This window comes from Wallemia mellicola (assembly GCF_000263375.1).
Source record: "Wallemia mellicola CBS 633.66 unplaced genomic scaffold WALSEscaffold_5, whole genome shotgun sequence".
NCBI classification, from domain to species: Eukaryota; Fungi; Basidiomycota; class Wallemiomycetes; order Wallemiales; family Wallemiaceae; genus Wallemia; species Wallemia mellicola.
In genome coordinates, this window is record NW_006531962.1 from 201,982 (window position 1) to 214,835 (window position 12,854).

At 39.1% G+C, this 12,854-nt stretch overlaps 7 protein-coding genes across 7 annotated transcripts; 3 read left to right on the plus strand and 4 right to left on the minus strand.

Moving 5' to 3' along the window:
- Nucleotides 1–2: 2 nt before the first annotated feature.
- WALSEDRAFT_16328 (Yip1-domain-containing protein) lies at nt 3–708 on the minus strand (the record flags this gene model as incomplete). Its single annotated transcript, XM_006957094.1, has 3 exons — nt 3–195; nt 252–433; nt 481–708. The coding sequence occupies 3 exons, from the start codon at nt 706–708 to the stop codon at nt 3–5; spliced, it is 603 nt and encodes a 200-aa protein (XP_006957156.1).
- A 171-nt stretch (nt 709–879) lies between these two features.
- On the plus strand, nt 880–3,680 carry WALSEDRAFT_36625 (ribosomal protein S8e). The gene is made up of 2 exons (XM_006957214.1): nt 880–897; nt 940–3,680. The coding sequence occupies exons 1-2, from the start codon at nt 895–897 to the stop codon at nt 1,717–1,719; spliced, it is 783 nt and encodes a 260-aa protein (XP_006957276.1). The 5' UTR covers nt 880–894; the 3' UTR covers nt 1,720–3,680.
- WALSEDRAFT_59851 (hypothetical protein) lies at nt 940–3,680 on the minus strand. The gene has a single exon (XM_006957215.1). It carries the CDS (start codon nt 3,456–3,458, stop codon nt 1,860–1,862), a length of 1,599 nt encoding a protein of 532 aa, XP_006957277.1. The 5' UTR covers nt 3,459–3,680; the 3' UTR covers nt 940–1,859.
- A 592-nt stretch (nt 3,681–4,272) lies between these two features.
- WALSEDRAFT_9653 (hypothetical protein) lies at nt 4,273–4,582 on the plus strand (the record flags this gene model as incomplete). The annotated part of the gene is made up of 2 exons (XM_006957092.1): nt 4,273–4,388; nt 4,435–4,582. Coding segments are annotated over 2 exons (264 nt in total), but the record flags the coding sequence as incomplete, so codon positions are not given.
- A 2,391-nt stretch (nt 4,583–6,973) lies between these two features.
- On the minus strand, nt 6,974–10,400 carry WALSEDRAFT_56795 (hypothetical protein; the record flags this gene model as incomplete). Its single annotated transcript, XM_006957216.1, has 7 exons — nt 10,053–10,400; nt 9,875–10,002; nt 9,547–9,826; nt 8,251–9,500; nt 8,098–8,204; nt 7,919–8,054; nt 6,974–7,872 (listed from the first exon to the last, which is right to left on the minus strand). The coding sequence occupies exons 4-7, from the start codon at nt 9,056–9,058 to the stop codon at nt 6,974–6,976; spliced, it is 1,950 nt and encodes a 649-aa protein (XP_006957278.1). The 5' UTR covers nt 9,059–9,500; nt 9,547–9,826; nt 9,875–10,002; nt 10,053–10,400.
- On the plus strand, nt 6,990–10,415 carry WALSEDRAFT_68066 (WD40 repeat-like protein). Its single transcript, XM_006957217.1, has 7 exons — nt 6,990–7,872; nt 7,919–8,054; nt 8,098–8,204; nt 8,251–9,500; nt 9,547–9,826; nt 9,875–10,002; nt 10,053–10,415. Exons 4-7 carry the CDS (start codon nt 9,076–9,078, stop codon nt 10,312–10,314), a joined length of 1,095 nt encoding a protein of 364 aa, XP_006957279.1. The 5' UTR covers nt 6,990–7,872; nt 7,919–8,054; nt 8,098–8,204; nt 8,251–9,075; the 3' UTR covers nt 10,315–10,415.
- A 32-nt stretch (nt 10,416–10,447) lies between these two features.
- On the minus strand, nt 10,448–12,710 carry WALSEDRAFT_16541 (CDC45-like protein; the record flags this gene model as incomplete). The annotated part of the gene is made up of 5 exons (XM_006957102.1): nt 10,448–10,601; nt 10,648–11,923; nt 11,946–12,117; nt 12,163–12,399; nt 12,447–12,710. 5 exons carry the CDS (start codon nt 12,708–12,710, stop codon nt 10,448–10,450), a joined length of 2,103 nt encoding a protein of 700 aa, XP_006957164.1.
- Between the last annotated feature and the right edge of the window lie 144 nt (nt 12,711–12,854).

Here is a 12,854-nt window from a genome sequence, read left to right on the forward strand (position 1 = left end):
CATTAAGTTGTTTTGTTTACTACTCCACCCTCAGAGAATACGCTAAGGAGGGCGAAACATGCATAGAGAAGCCCAACAGGATAGGCGACGAGAAGGCGTTGTTCAGACATTTGCTGTACTGTTACAAATATTCCACTAGCTGAGAATGTACACCAAAGGGTAGTAAAAGCTGACAAACCATACCCAATCCAGTTACTGACGTGTTTGTTAGATAAGAACGTGATATAATACCTTCTTTCAAAAGAACTTACTCCATTTGAAATGGTACACTTATCACTGAGAGTATAACCATCGGAAGAAGGCAGTATCCCAAGACAGAGGCAGTTCGGGATACTTCAATACCCTGTGGACTCATAACGTTGAGGAGTGAATAAATACTCAAACTGCCTATTAATGCTACACCATAAATGTAGCCAAATTGAGCTTTTCCAGACTACAAAGCGTATTAGATGATGTCAAATTAGATGTCTGACGACTCACTAACAACAAGGCTAAACCGAAAGCGCCCCAGAATACCAAAGGACCAGCTAAATCAGCATCATCCATTAATCTATTGTCTATTTTGTTGCTAAAAGGATTGAGAACAGCGAGAGACTTTGTAGTGATATGGCTGAAGTTTATACCAAGCTCAGTGAGGAGTGGATCTTCACCGTCGAGACCGCCACTACCGAATGCGTGATACCAAGGGCCACTATAGCTGCTACTCATGTATCCAGCTTGGCTGGGTGATATTGAAGAGAAGGTATTACCCATAGAACCAGAAACGCCATCTAAACTAGAGGCAGATTGTGGATTGCTATAAAATTGTAGATCTGGCTTATAAAATGCATTTTGATTTTGATTTTGGAATAAATGGGATGTCATCCTCGTCGTTAACTTTTACCATCAAGTGATATGGTAAGTTGCTTTAAATTTACTATAAAATACTAACAATTTTAGCCACAAAACGAATACATTGAAGAGCATCAAAGGAGATATGGTAAGAGACTCGATCATGACGAGAAGCTCCGTAAGAAGGAGGCTAGATCTGTACACCAAAACAGCAAACTTGCAAGACAGACCCACGGTTTGAAAGCTAAGTTAATGCATAAGCAAAAGCATGCTGAGAAGGTACAAATGAAGAAGACGATGAAGAACCACAGCGAACGTAACGTCAAAAAGGATGAAGAGAAACCAGACGATAGCGCAGCCCTTCCAACTTATCTTATGGATAGAAATGAACAACGTGACGCTAAGAGTATTTCTTCAGCTATCAAGCAAAAGCGTAAAGATAAAGCTGCTCGTTTCAGCGTACCACTCCCTAAAGTACGCGGTATCGCAGAAGAAGAAGTATTTAAAGTTATCAAAACTGGTTCGAAAAAGCAGAAATCTTGGAAGAGAATGATCACGAAACCTACATTCGTTGGTGAGAACTTCACCCGTAAGCCACCAAAACTTGAAAGATTCATCAGACCATCTGGTTTGCGTATGAAGAAAGCAAATGTCACACATCCAGAGTTGAAGACAACCTTCCAATTACCTATAATCGGCGTTAAGAAGAACCCTCAATCTCCACTTTACTCACAACTTGGTGTTCTCACCAAAGGTACTGTCTTGGAAGTAAACGTCAGTGAATTGGGTATGGTCACCACAGGCGGTAAAGTCGTTTGGGGAAAGTACGCTCAAATTACCAACAATCCAGAGAATGATGGTTGTGTCAACGCCGTCCTCCTAGTTTAAGTTATAGCTCTCTTTTGTATATTTATATATATTTCTTACTCTTTTGGATAGATAGATAATTTAAATTGAATAATATACAATTGTCATCAGATCTCTTGTATGAATCTTTTTTATTTATTTAGTTTATTAAAATGCCTATATTACCTATTATTGAAGTCTAATTCAACTTCTTGAAAATCTTCATTGTTATTGAACGTTGCTTTGTTCATTTGTTCAGGTGAGTGTACCAATCTAACTGTCGATGACATTGGATTAACTGTATCATCTGATGATATATTACTATGCTCTAAACCTAATGAGTCGCTAGTAGCATTTGATGTTGAAGTTAATGAGAGTGTTGGCGTCGATGATCTACCAAAATTCCTTAATTCCGTTATATCTCCTGTTGTATTGCTGTCGAAATCATCATTGAGATTCTGTTTTGATCCGGTATGGTGGTTGTGCGTTGGTAGTATCCATGACTTTCTATTTGAATCGTCACGCTTAGCCTCCTCAACTACCATCTTTATTTGATCTGATGTTGGTAAATCAATTGGCACAGCTGGTGGTAATGTCATCGCTGATCTGCGACGGTGACTCTTGCCATTTTCAGAGTGACTGACTTTCATTCTTTGAGTTTTATCAGAGATGATTTCAACTTGTTTAGAAGTTGATGGTATTGGTTCTGTCATTGCTCTTCCTTTTCCGGATGACTGTGGTATTGATATGGGTGAAACTACACCATCTGGTGTTTCCACATTCACAGCTGGTGGATCTTCCAAACCTAAACCAATCTCTGACCAGTATTTAATACTTTTATCAAAGAATGCTTCTATAGTTTCCCATCCTTTATAATCGCCACCAATTTTCAAGCCAACTCTGCTGGCTGAACCAAGGTAATCTTCGATACTATCGTATGAACTGCTTAAATAATCATCATCATTTTTGAAATTGACTTGATCACTTTCCAATAGATCAGCGAAATGAGACATGAATTTACCCCAACCGCCAGAACCATCTGAATGACAAACGACGACTTTTGTATCAATATCTCTACCAAATAAGATAACTTGACCTGCAACAGCGCCTGCCTGTTCGCTAGGTGGATCGAGGTCTACTCCGATATAATTACCCATTTTATCAGTTGCAAGTGGTAACCAAGCAGGATTTGAGTATGCACGATTAATCCAGCCTGGTGGAACAGATTTCATACGTGATAATAAAATCTGATTATTATGTACCTGATAATGATCATCAACTCCTCTCCAAAATTCGTATTGTTCGAGAACGTCGTCGATTGGGAGTAAACGTAAACCGAAAAGTAAACCATCTTGGTCGTTCTCAACGTCTTGACCATCATGTACTAAAAAGTAATCCCTTACAGCAGGTGGAAGTTGAAAGCCGATCTGTAATTCAAGGGCATCTAGAGTTAAGATGGATGCCGGGATGTTTAAACTATCGTAAAGTTCAGGACATCGCCTCTTTGACCATTTTCTTATACGTCCGCATGTATGTTGCAGTGGAGGGTAAGGACTTGGTGGAGGAAATGGGTGTAATGCAGGTGAAGTTGGTGTTACACTGTTAAACGTTGTTGTGCTGGACATTGGAGGGGTACCAGATGAAGATCTATTTAGATGCGGGTGTAATGGTACCACTGATGGCGTTAATGGGTTGCTACTATTCGATTGATTCCGTGTCGGTATAGATGAGATTGTTGTTTGTGGGTTGAAGAATGTAGAGATGGCTTGAAAGAAAGACATCTTCTAATAAATATTAGTAAACCTGCTACTTTAATATACGACGTATATCTCACCTTTAACGCTAAATTCAGAAAATCGTCTCTTATATGGTGTAAGTGCAAGAGGCATGCACGCCGGATAAGTTAGTTATTTAAAAAATTATCATATTTCGCACTTAAACGCGTTCATAAGTGTATATATAGTTTTAAATCGCAGTTAAAACCAAAGATTTTCTAATGCTGTACCATATGACACAGAGAAATAAATCGTTTTTATTTAACATAATTTTATGTACATATTTATTATCTAGTACATTATACAGTCATGCTATTATCTATCTCTAGCTATCTCGACTTCTGGGTTGGCTATAGTATAGTAGTCAATGTGGTTAAGCTAACCTAAGGGTTCAGAGGAGATAACAGTCTATAGAAATAGGAAATAAATAATGTAATTAAACGTTCTACTAAAAAATATTATTTAGTTCAAGGAAGCACTCTTAAGGCTCTACTCTCAAGTGAAGATCAGGCTAAAATATGTACAAAACTGCATTGTTAAATATGGGTATTCCCAAATCACTTCCACATATGCCTAGCTCAGTACAAATCCATCAAGATAAGGATCTCTTTAAAGGTTTGCGAGATGCTTATTGGTCTGATGATGAGGTGAGCTTCACGTTGCTATGTCAGATCGAATACGTATTAAATACATTATAGGAGGATAGGGATTGCCCACTTTGCTTGGAAGAGATGGACATCTCTGACTTGAACTTCAAACCCTGTCCATGTGGCTATCAAGTGAGTACTTATAAATCTAATACATTCTTCTAACAATTACAAAGATATGTAGATTTTGTTGGCATCATATAAAGGAAAACTTGAATAGAAAGTGTCCTGCTTGCCGAAGAGAGTACACCAACGAAGGCGCTAAATTCCAGCCAGTAGCTGCGGAAGAGTACGTATATTACATCTATACGCGTATGTTCCCTAAATTTCTACAGTGTCAAACGTATCGAACGTCAGAAAAAGTCAAAAGAAAAGGAGAAGAAGGAATTGGAGAATCTGGGTAGAACGAGATTAGCAGACGTTAGAGTTATACAAAGATCATTAGCTTATATTGTCGGTTGGCCTCAATCTTTTACAGAGGAAATGCTCCCTTTGTTGAAATCTCCAGACTACTTTGGCCAATACGGACGCATATTAAAGTTGTCACTCACCAAAAGGCCTCCTTCTAGTCACTCTATATCAGATAGTCCAATAGTTGGTATTTATATCCTCTATCAGAGATCTGAGGATGCTTTACGTGCTATAAACTGCGTTGATGGTGTAAACCTCGTTGAACCCTCCAAAGGTTTCATTTTAAGAGCAAGTTATGGTACTTCAAAGTATTGCACAAATTATTTGCGTAATATTTTTTGTTCTGATCCAAGTTGCTCTTTATTGCATGAACCTGCGGATGAAAATGATACTTTTACAAAGGAAGACTTGACGTCTTCATCTTTCCCTGTTGGTGATGGTACAGGTGCTATAAGAAGGCCATTAGCTAACGCTAATCCTTTACCTACTCCACCACCACCTCAACATTATTATCAACATTCACATCATTTCAATCAACATACATCCACACAACAACAACAGCAATCAACGTATCATACACCAACGATTCGTAGACCTCAAATTCATGATATTGATAGTAATAATACTCAGCAGTTACCTAAATCTGCTTCATGGGCTAAACCTGGTAGTCAAGCACCTAGTGCAACTACAGCTAGTTCAATAACTAATCTTTCATCTTCACAATTCCCTACACCTTCGCAATCTTCAAACTTATCTTCAATACGTCGTACACCAGTTTCATCTAATCCACCAAATAGAATAAGTCGACCACAATTGCATAGTCAACAATCGAATCAAAATATACAACAAGTTATGCGGTCAAACGGATCTTACGAGAAACCATTATCAAGACCTTCTTCTGTTGTTCAACAGAATACTCAATCACCTAATTTGAATAACCTTATACCAAAGCAAGAACAACAACCATCCAATGGTCCACCACCTGGTTTAGCAAAGCAATCACCTGCGTTAGCTCCACCTGGGTTATCTTCTAAACCAGTTTCTATGTTACCACCAGGTTTATCATCAGCTTTAACCCCACCAGGTTTACCAAATTTGACGCCGCAACAAGTACCTGTGCAACCAATTAAAAAGAGTCGGGATGACGAAATTGATGATGTTCTGTCATTGTTCAAATCAGGGGGTAATGATTTCAGTTTCAGTATGGGTATTGAAGATAATGTTCATAAATCTCCAATTCAACAATCTAATTTGAATAGACCGGTTGATTCACAAAATGTTTTATCATCTGTCAGTTACTTATTTGGTAATGATCCTTCAATAAGTTATATGTCAACTTACGATCATTTCCAACGCAAACAAGTTTCACATCAGAGAGAAAATCAACAACAGGAACCAGCTATTCAAACATCACCTGGACCAATTTATACTGGAGCATTTAATCCATTCGATGAAACATTTGCCCCATTCAAGTCGTTCCAACATACTCAACAATCACAAGTACCTCAACATATAGATCAGCATAGTCATAGTAGTATAGAAAAACAATTTGATCAGATGAATTTGGCAGGTTTACCACAGCAGTTACAACAACCGCCACCACCACCAGGATTGAGATCATTTGGATTTAGTCAAGATGAGAATATTAGAAGATCATCTAGGTTCGACTTCGCTAGAAATGAACAACAGTTAGGTTCAAATGAGGATCCAATCCATGATTTATTCTTCGATGGTGCTCCTCCAGGTCATACTACTAATGGTGCTCCTTCAAGTGCTATAATGTTTGAGCAACAACAACAACAACGCGGTTCACCTGCATTGTCCCGTGGTAATATTGCAAATGGACCACCACCTGGTATTGCAGGTCCACCACCAGGTCTGGGAAATAATTCTCCAATGCCATCACAAGCATCTCCATATGGTAAGTAGTGGTCTTGAATTCTTGTTTGATATCTAACAATTGACAGACATACCATTCCAAGATCCAGCAATTATGTCAATGTCTTCTCCATCTCCACACGCTGAAATGATGTATGCTCAGTCCCAACAACAACAACAGCAACAGCAGCAACAGCAACAAGGTACACCAACACCACACTTCTCACAAATCCAGCAGCCTCCACCTGGGTTTGGTATGGGTATGGGTAATATCTCATTGAATCAACTTTTCAACGTACCTGCAAACAGTTCACCTTCACAAACAAACTTACCACCACCTGGATTATCACAACAACGCAATCAAGATGATGCACGTGCACAATTGTATAGTTTATTGCAAGGCCGTGCAAATTTAAGCGGCATTTGATTGTACATAACTTAACCAACAAATTTCTTTAATCAAACCACTCTCCATTGAAATTTTTACATATAAAAATACATTCTTAATGAATTAAATTTTCTTTCCAGAAATAGCTATCATCTCATTAGTAGTTTCAGTATCAAATAAAATGCATGTCAATGTTTTTATTTCTTCGCTAGATTAGCCATGCGGGCTTCTGCTGCACGTGCACGTCTTTCTCTTTCTATTTTCATTTTTACGTCTTGACTGAGACCTGTGGTTGATAAGGTATTTGAGGCACCACCTAGTGTATTGGTTGTCGCATGTGATGGTAATTTACTAACGCGTTCTCTCTCTTTGCTTTCCTCTTCTTCCTTTTGTTTACTTTCTTGCTCTTCACGTGCACTTCTCTTCTCTTTCATCCTGTCTCTGAGATTTTTCTTTCTTTCCTTGTCTTTAGCTGATGTTGTTGATTGTGCTAACTGTTCTGGTGTCAATGCACTAGGTACTCTTGCACCATCGATCCAATTCCACTTGTTAGGAAGCCTACCCATAGCTAGTCGGAATGCATCCCTACTTTCTTTACCTTTAGCCAACTCATAAGCAGTTCGACTACCTCCATGAGCAGTTGGATCTACTTCTTTATCAATTAAAAGCCAATTGATGATATTGTAAGAGTTATTCAATGATGCTACTTGTAATAAATTATTGTCATTGTCTATGGAATGGTCTAAGTTGCTGAAAATTGTCTGATTTTTATCTAGATGAGTTTTCAAAGCTTCTAATCTGTCCTTCGATGTCATTTCTATAGCTTTGTTTTTTATGTCATTGATACGGATCTCTTCTTCTTCTTCAGGTGTTAATTTACGTGCTGTTTCGGTCTGTGACAAAGTCTTCTGTTGTTGTGGAAAAACTGGCTTCGGCTTTGGAGCTACTTTCGCAAGCCAAGCTTCATCTTGTTCACGCAGTTGGTTTTGTGTATGGTAGGTTACCCTTACTTTCGTTAACTCTTGGAAGCATCTGATAAGCTCATTGTGTGTAGGCCTGCGAGTAGGGAATGGGAAACCACGTACACGAGGATCAGCTAGAGTTATAATCAGATATATTATTACATTATTAAACAAACTTACTCTTTTTCATGATGCAATCGTCATTATTTGATGATCCAAAGAGAATGCGGCGATTAGCGCTACTCGTCGCCCTAACGAATATGCGTTCAGATGCATCCACGTCTTCTTTCCATTCATTGAGTAACTCGCGTACATCCTAATAATCATAAGATGATTTCACATGACTGTCATGTACTCACATCGGCAAGTGCTTGCTCGTTGTAACGTCTTATCATGGCACCAGCTGAGTTGGCCTTTCCCTTTGCCATATCATTGCTAGATTGAGCACCACCTTGTTTTCGACGTGCTGACAGGCCAGTTAATCTTGCTATTTGATATGAGACAATACTCACTTGTGTATCTATGGAATGTCTTCTGTTTCAAGACAATACCGATGTCTACTTCAGTACGCTTATTTCTACGAACAACTTGTGGTACTATTGAAACGACGCAAGCTGCAAAGTGACCACCACCAATCATTATCAATGTCCATCTACGCGGTGACTCTGTAGCACTCAATTGAGACTCGCTTAGTTGGATTTTATGTAAATAATTAGTAATTTCATCACTTGGTGGTGTTGGTGAAGGGAATAACGCTCTATAAATACCCAATTGAGCACCTGGCGTGTCATCATCAAGATTATCGTCCTTGACATCAAACCAGACGAGTGGCGTACGGTTGAGAGCTTTCTGGGCATAAAATGCATCGTCATCATCTATCTTGCTATTCGATAGAGTGTTTAACTTCGTTTGTTTATTAAGTAACTTCGACAGTCTGTCTTCTTCACCTTCCTCATCGTTGCTATCTGATAAATCGTCTAACATTTCCTCAAATCCATCTTCGCTGACTGTATCTCTGCCGTCCGCCTTTAATTTGACACAATATCTATACCAATCTGAGTGGAAATGCATACGTAATTCCTCGATTGTATCAAATGAAGCTTGAGTGGTAGAACAGAAGTATTTCTTCCTCTGTTGTGTATCTGTAGTAACTGCAGTTTGCTTATCACCTTCTATCTCAACTTTCTCTGTGGCTGCATCGATATCTTCATCTTGTGCATCAACCGAGCGCAGTTTGAGTATTTCTAAGAGATCATTCGGTATACTATAAGCATATAACGGTTGATGAGATTTTACGATCTCCGCTGGTCTTGATTGCATCTCTAAAAGAAACGATAATGACACTCATCGAGAGTTCGTCTATAAAAACACACGGACAACCAACGTCGATACAGAAACCGCATTCTACGAGCTATCTCACTGCCATACAACCATTAGAAACTTCTTTAGCTGTGTCTTCTCAACAAAATGTTCTTCTCTTAGATAGAACGACTTTCAAACCACGAAGCGTAATCCCACATCAGACGAGGGTTTCTAAATTGACTGGATGTTCTCATGATTTAAACGCTGTCGCTTCTGCTGATTTTGACGGTAATGTATGGATTTGGGATCAAAGAATGAACGGTGAGGAGGCTACAAGTATCACTGTGAAATCAACCAAAGGAAAAAAAGCACCTATACAAGCATTAGACCTTGATACTTCTAATCATGCACTTGCTGCAGGTACTGAATTGGTGGGTGAGGATGCTAGCGTTGTTATCTGGTAGGTAATTATCCTATTTGATGAGCCTTTCTTATTTTGTCATAAGGGATATACGGAACACTAGTCAACATATGAGAAGATACGATGAGTTGCATTCCGATGACATATCTGCACTCAAATTCTTGCCTAATAAGCACCTCCTCACAGCGGGTACAGATGGATTGTTGATGTATGTTGATCCCAAGATTGAAGATGACAATGACGCTAGTTTGGGATGCGTGAATGTCGGTGCTAGTATAGCAAACGCTGGCCAGTTCTCTGATGGCAGTATTTTCGCATTTACAGACATGCAGACTGCTGGAATATATACTTTAGACTCTGAAAGTGTTAGTCAAACTAGAAAGTACCCATTATTATACTTAAATTCAACACAGGAACTCACTTTGCAAATGGATTTGGGTGATATTAGACAGCGATCGATTGAAAATCGTTGGGAGAGTGATTATATCATAAACATGTCAGAAATTAATAATGAAGCAGTATTATTTGCTGGTAAAACTAGGTTAGTAGCCATTTTCATTAATGAATTAATACTAAATAAGTATATCGTAGCGGGGAATTCTCAATGATAAGGGATATGCAAACAGATGCTATGAAACTAGAGAGAATAATGAAGGGCGGTCATACTGAATTAGTTAGAGCTGTGACGTACGATAATCAGCTTAATGCGATAGTATCTGTAGCCGAAGACGCCAAGATAGCAGTTTGGAATGTTCAAGACGCGTCTGATGGATTCAGACTCGAAAGACCACGAGATGATGACGATGAAGACATCGAGATGGAGGAAAACTCATTCAAAAAAGCCCGTCAATGATTGTAGCTCTAATTATACCACAAGTTAATTATCAATGCAAATCATAGATTTATAGCTTATCACTTTTTATCGGGACTTTATTGTACAGTTTTGATTAATTTAGATTGATTGATGCTGTTGGCTATTGGGTATACTAGTAATTATTCTCTGCTAAACCTGCTTGTACACCTTCAATGAACCCTTGGAAATCATCGCCATGAATCTCAACAATGGCTGTATCAAACCAATCGTGCTTGGATCTAGCACGTGTAGCTTCAGCTGATTCATAGAATATAGTGCCTAGTTTGCTAACTATGGTGTCAATATTGCATATGATTTGCATGTATAACTTACTTCTTTCTTGCGTCGTCAAAAAGCGTAGATCCAGTGACACCAGCCACGAGGTATGTACCAGTCTTTTCGTTAAGGCATGCGACGATGAATGGTAGGTCTTTTAACCTCTTCTGACTACCAGTTTTTAGATCAACAACTTTACCTTTCGTCTTAGACACTATACGATCTCTAAGCGCTTCAATTAGCCATTTTGCCAGACGTGAAAGTGGCGCAGGGTTGCAAAATAATGCAAGGTCCGGCCCTTCTTTTAGTATTGCTAATCTGAACAGACTGAGATTCTTGATTACTTTCTGTTCTATCAAACTAGCACCTGTTCGTAGTATCGCTCTATGGAGAGAAATGCAGAGTGGTATAGATGCTCTTAATCTCGACACGTTATTATTGAGAGCATCATAAGCGATCCAGAAGTTTCGCTCCCAGCTCCTTTCATCATTTCTTTTCTTGATAAGTGCAGCAATATCCTCATCACCTTCTTCCATCTGGCCGAAGAATGTGAGGTTTCGTTTATTCTCTTTGTTATCGATGGTGTTACCGAATAGACTTGTTATTTCCCACAGACGAACATTGCTGAACATTTCACCACCTCCTTGTCCGTCATCGACGTAGATGCTAATACCTGTGGCTGCCTGTAATAATGCATTGATAGCTTCAACAGCATCAGCTGCTGCTAAGGGAAGCGACCGCAAACCGAAGCTTCTAACGAAAGATGGGTAAGAGAGATCAACTAATTGATGTCTAGGTGCTGTATTCTCTACTTTTAATGGCAAAGCACGCTTAAGATCGGTGTCCATGTGTGCAAATGACTGCTGTGCTTGTACTAATGGTAGACCCATCTCAGCTAAGAAACCATGCAATCGCTTTTTACCACCTTCTTTCCATATACCAAGTTTGCTCGCTATGTACTCTGAATGTATCATACTATCGTAAAGACTCCAGTGACGTAGTAGTGGAAAACGCAATTCCTCTTTTACTGAAATACTGTAATCATCCGGATTGGTCTTTGTTTCGCCAATTGTGGGCGGGTTTAAACGTGAAACTTCATCTTTTAGAAGTACATATCGATCATCATACTGTGAACGTGAAATTTGCGCTGATGTGTACTGATATGTCAGACCTAGTATAGCATACCATACTAAATCGTTGACTGCTCGCTCAAGTTCTACCGTTAAAATGTACATAACACAGCTCACACTCATTCCGTGTGATGTACCATTACTGTAGTACTTTGACATTTTACTCCTGTGTAAATGTCTCTCTTGTTTCATTTTTTTACGTGCTTTCTGTTGCCATAATGAGACAATCGGATATAAACAAAGAATAAGATCCCACCTTAGGATTCAATTTAGCACGTTTTGCAGGTGGATTCCCATCTTCATCGCTCTGTTGATCGTCTTCGTCTGCGTCATCGCTTTCATCGTCTAATGAGTCCTCAGAATCATCAGAATCTTCTTCAGAGTCCTCTGGGTCATACTTGGAGGATGTGTTAGACATAGACGTCTAATTGAGCAGTCTCACCTCTAATGCCTCCCAACTTTTCCTCAAGTCTTCCATTTCTTTGGCATCATAATAAGCATCGTCCCATACTAATACTTTGGCTTCATCACCTTCAACACCACCAAAGCCTCCAAACGCGTTTGCTAAATTCCATGGCCTGGATGAGTCAATGAGGTGTATTGTCACGCCAGAATGCAAGCTGAACTGAGCTGAGAGGGTGAGAAGGCTACCGAATCCTAATATTATTACACTATGAAGCTGATTGATTTATTAAATATGCTCTCTCGTATTCCAAGTTCACATACCTCAGGATCCTCAACAATTTCAGATCTAATAGTTTCTAATTCTTTATAACCGTTGACTACTCTAACATTGTGTAATATACCATCAATTTTAAGCATGTCTACTAGTATACGCACGCCGCATAAAGCATCTACATCTGGTGAAGCTAATATCACGACCGCGTTTGCAGAAGACTGGCGCTTTCTCGACGTATTAACTATTTCCTTATAGGCTGTTCCATAGGATTGTTCGTGTGGATTGCTTGTGTCTGGGGGTGCAAGCAGCATTCAAGCTGAGAAGACGATAGTGATAATGAAAGCTGTTGAAAGCTAGGAATTGAGAGAAAGAATAATAAATGTTAATAAAATACTAAGTTACACGTAATAAGGTTAATCTACACGTAAAATACACGTACAGAATATTATCAAAGT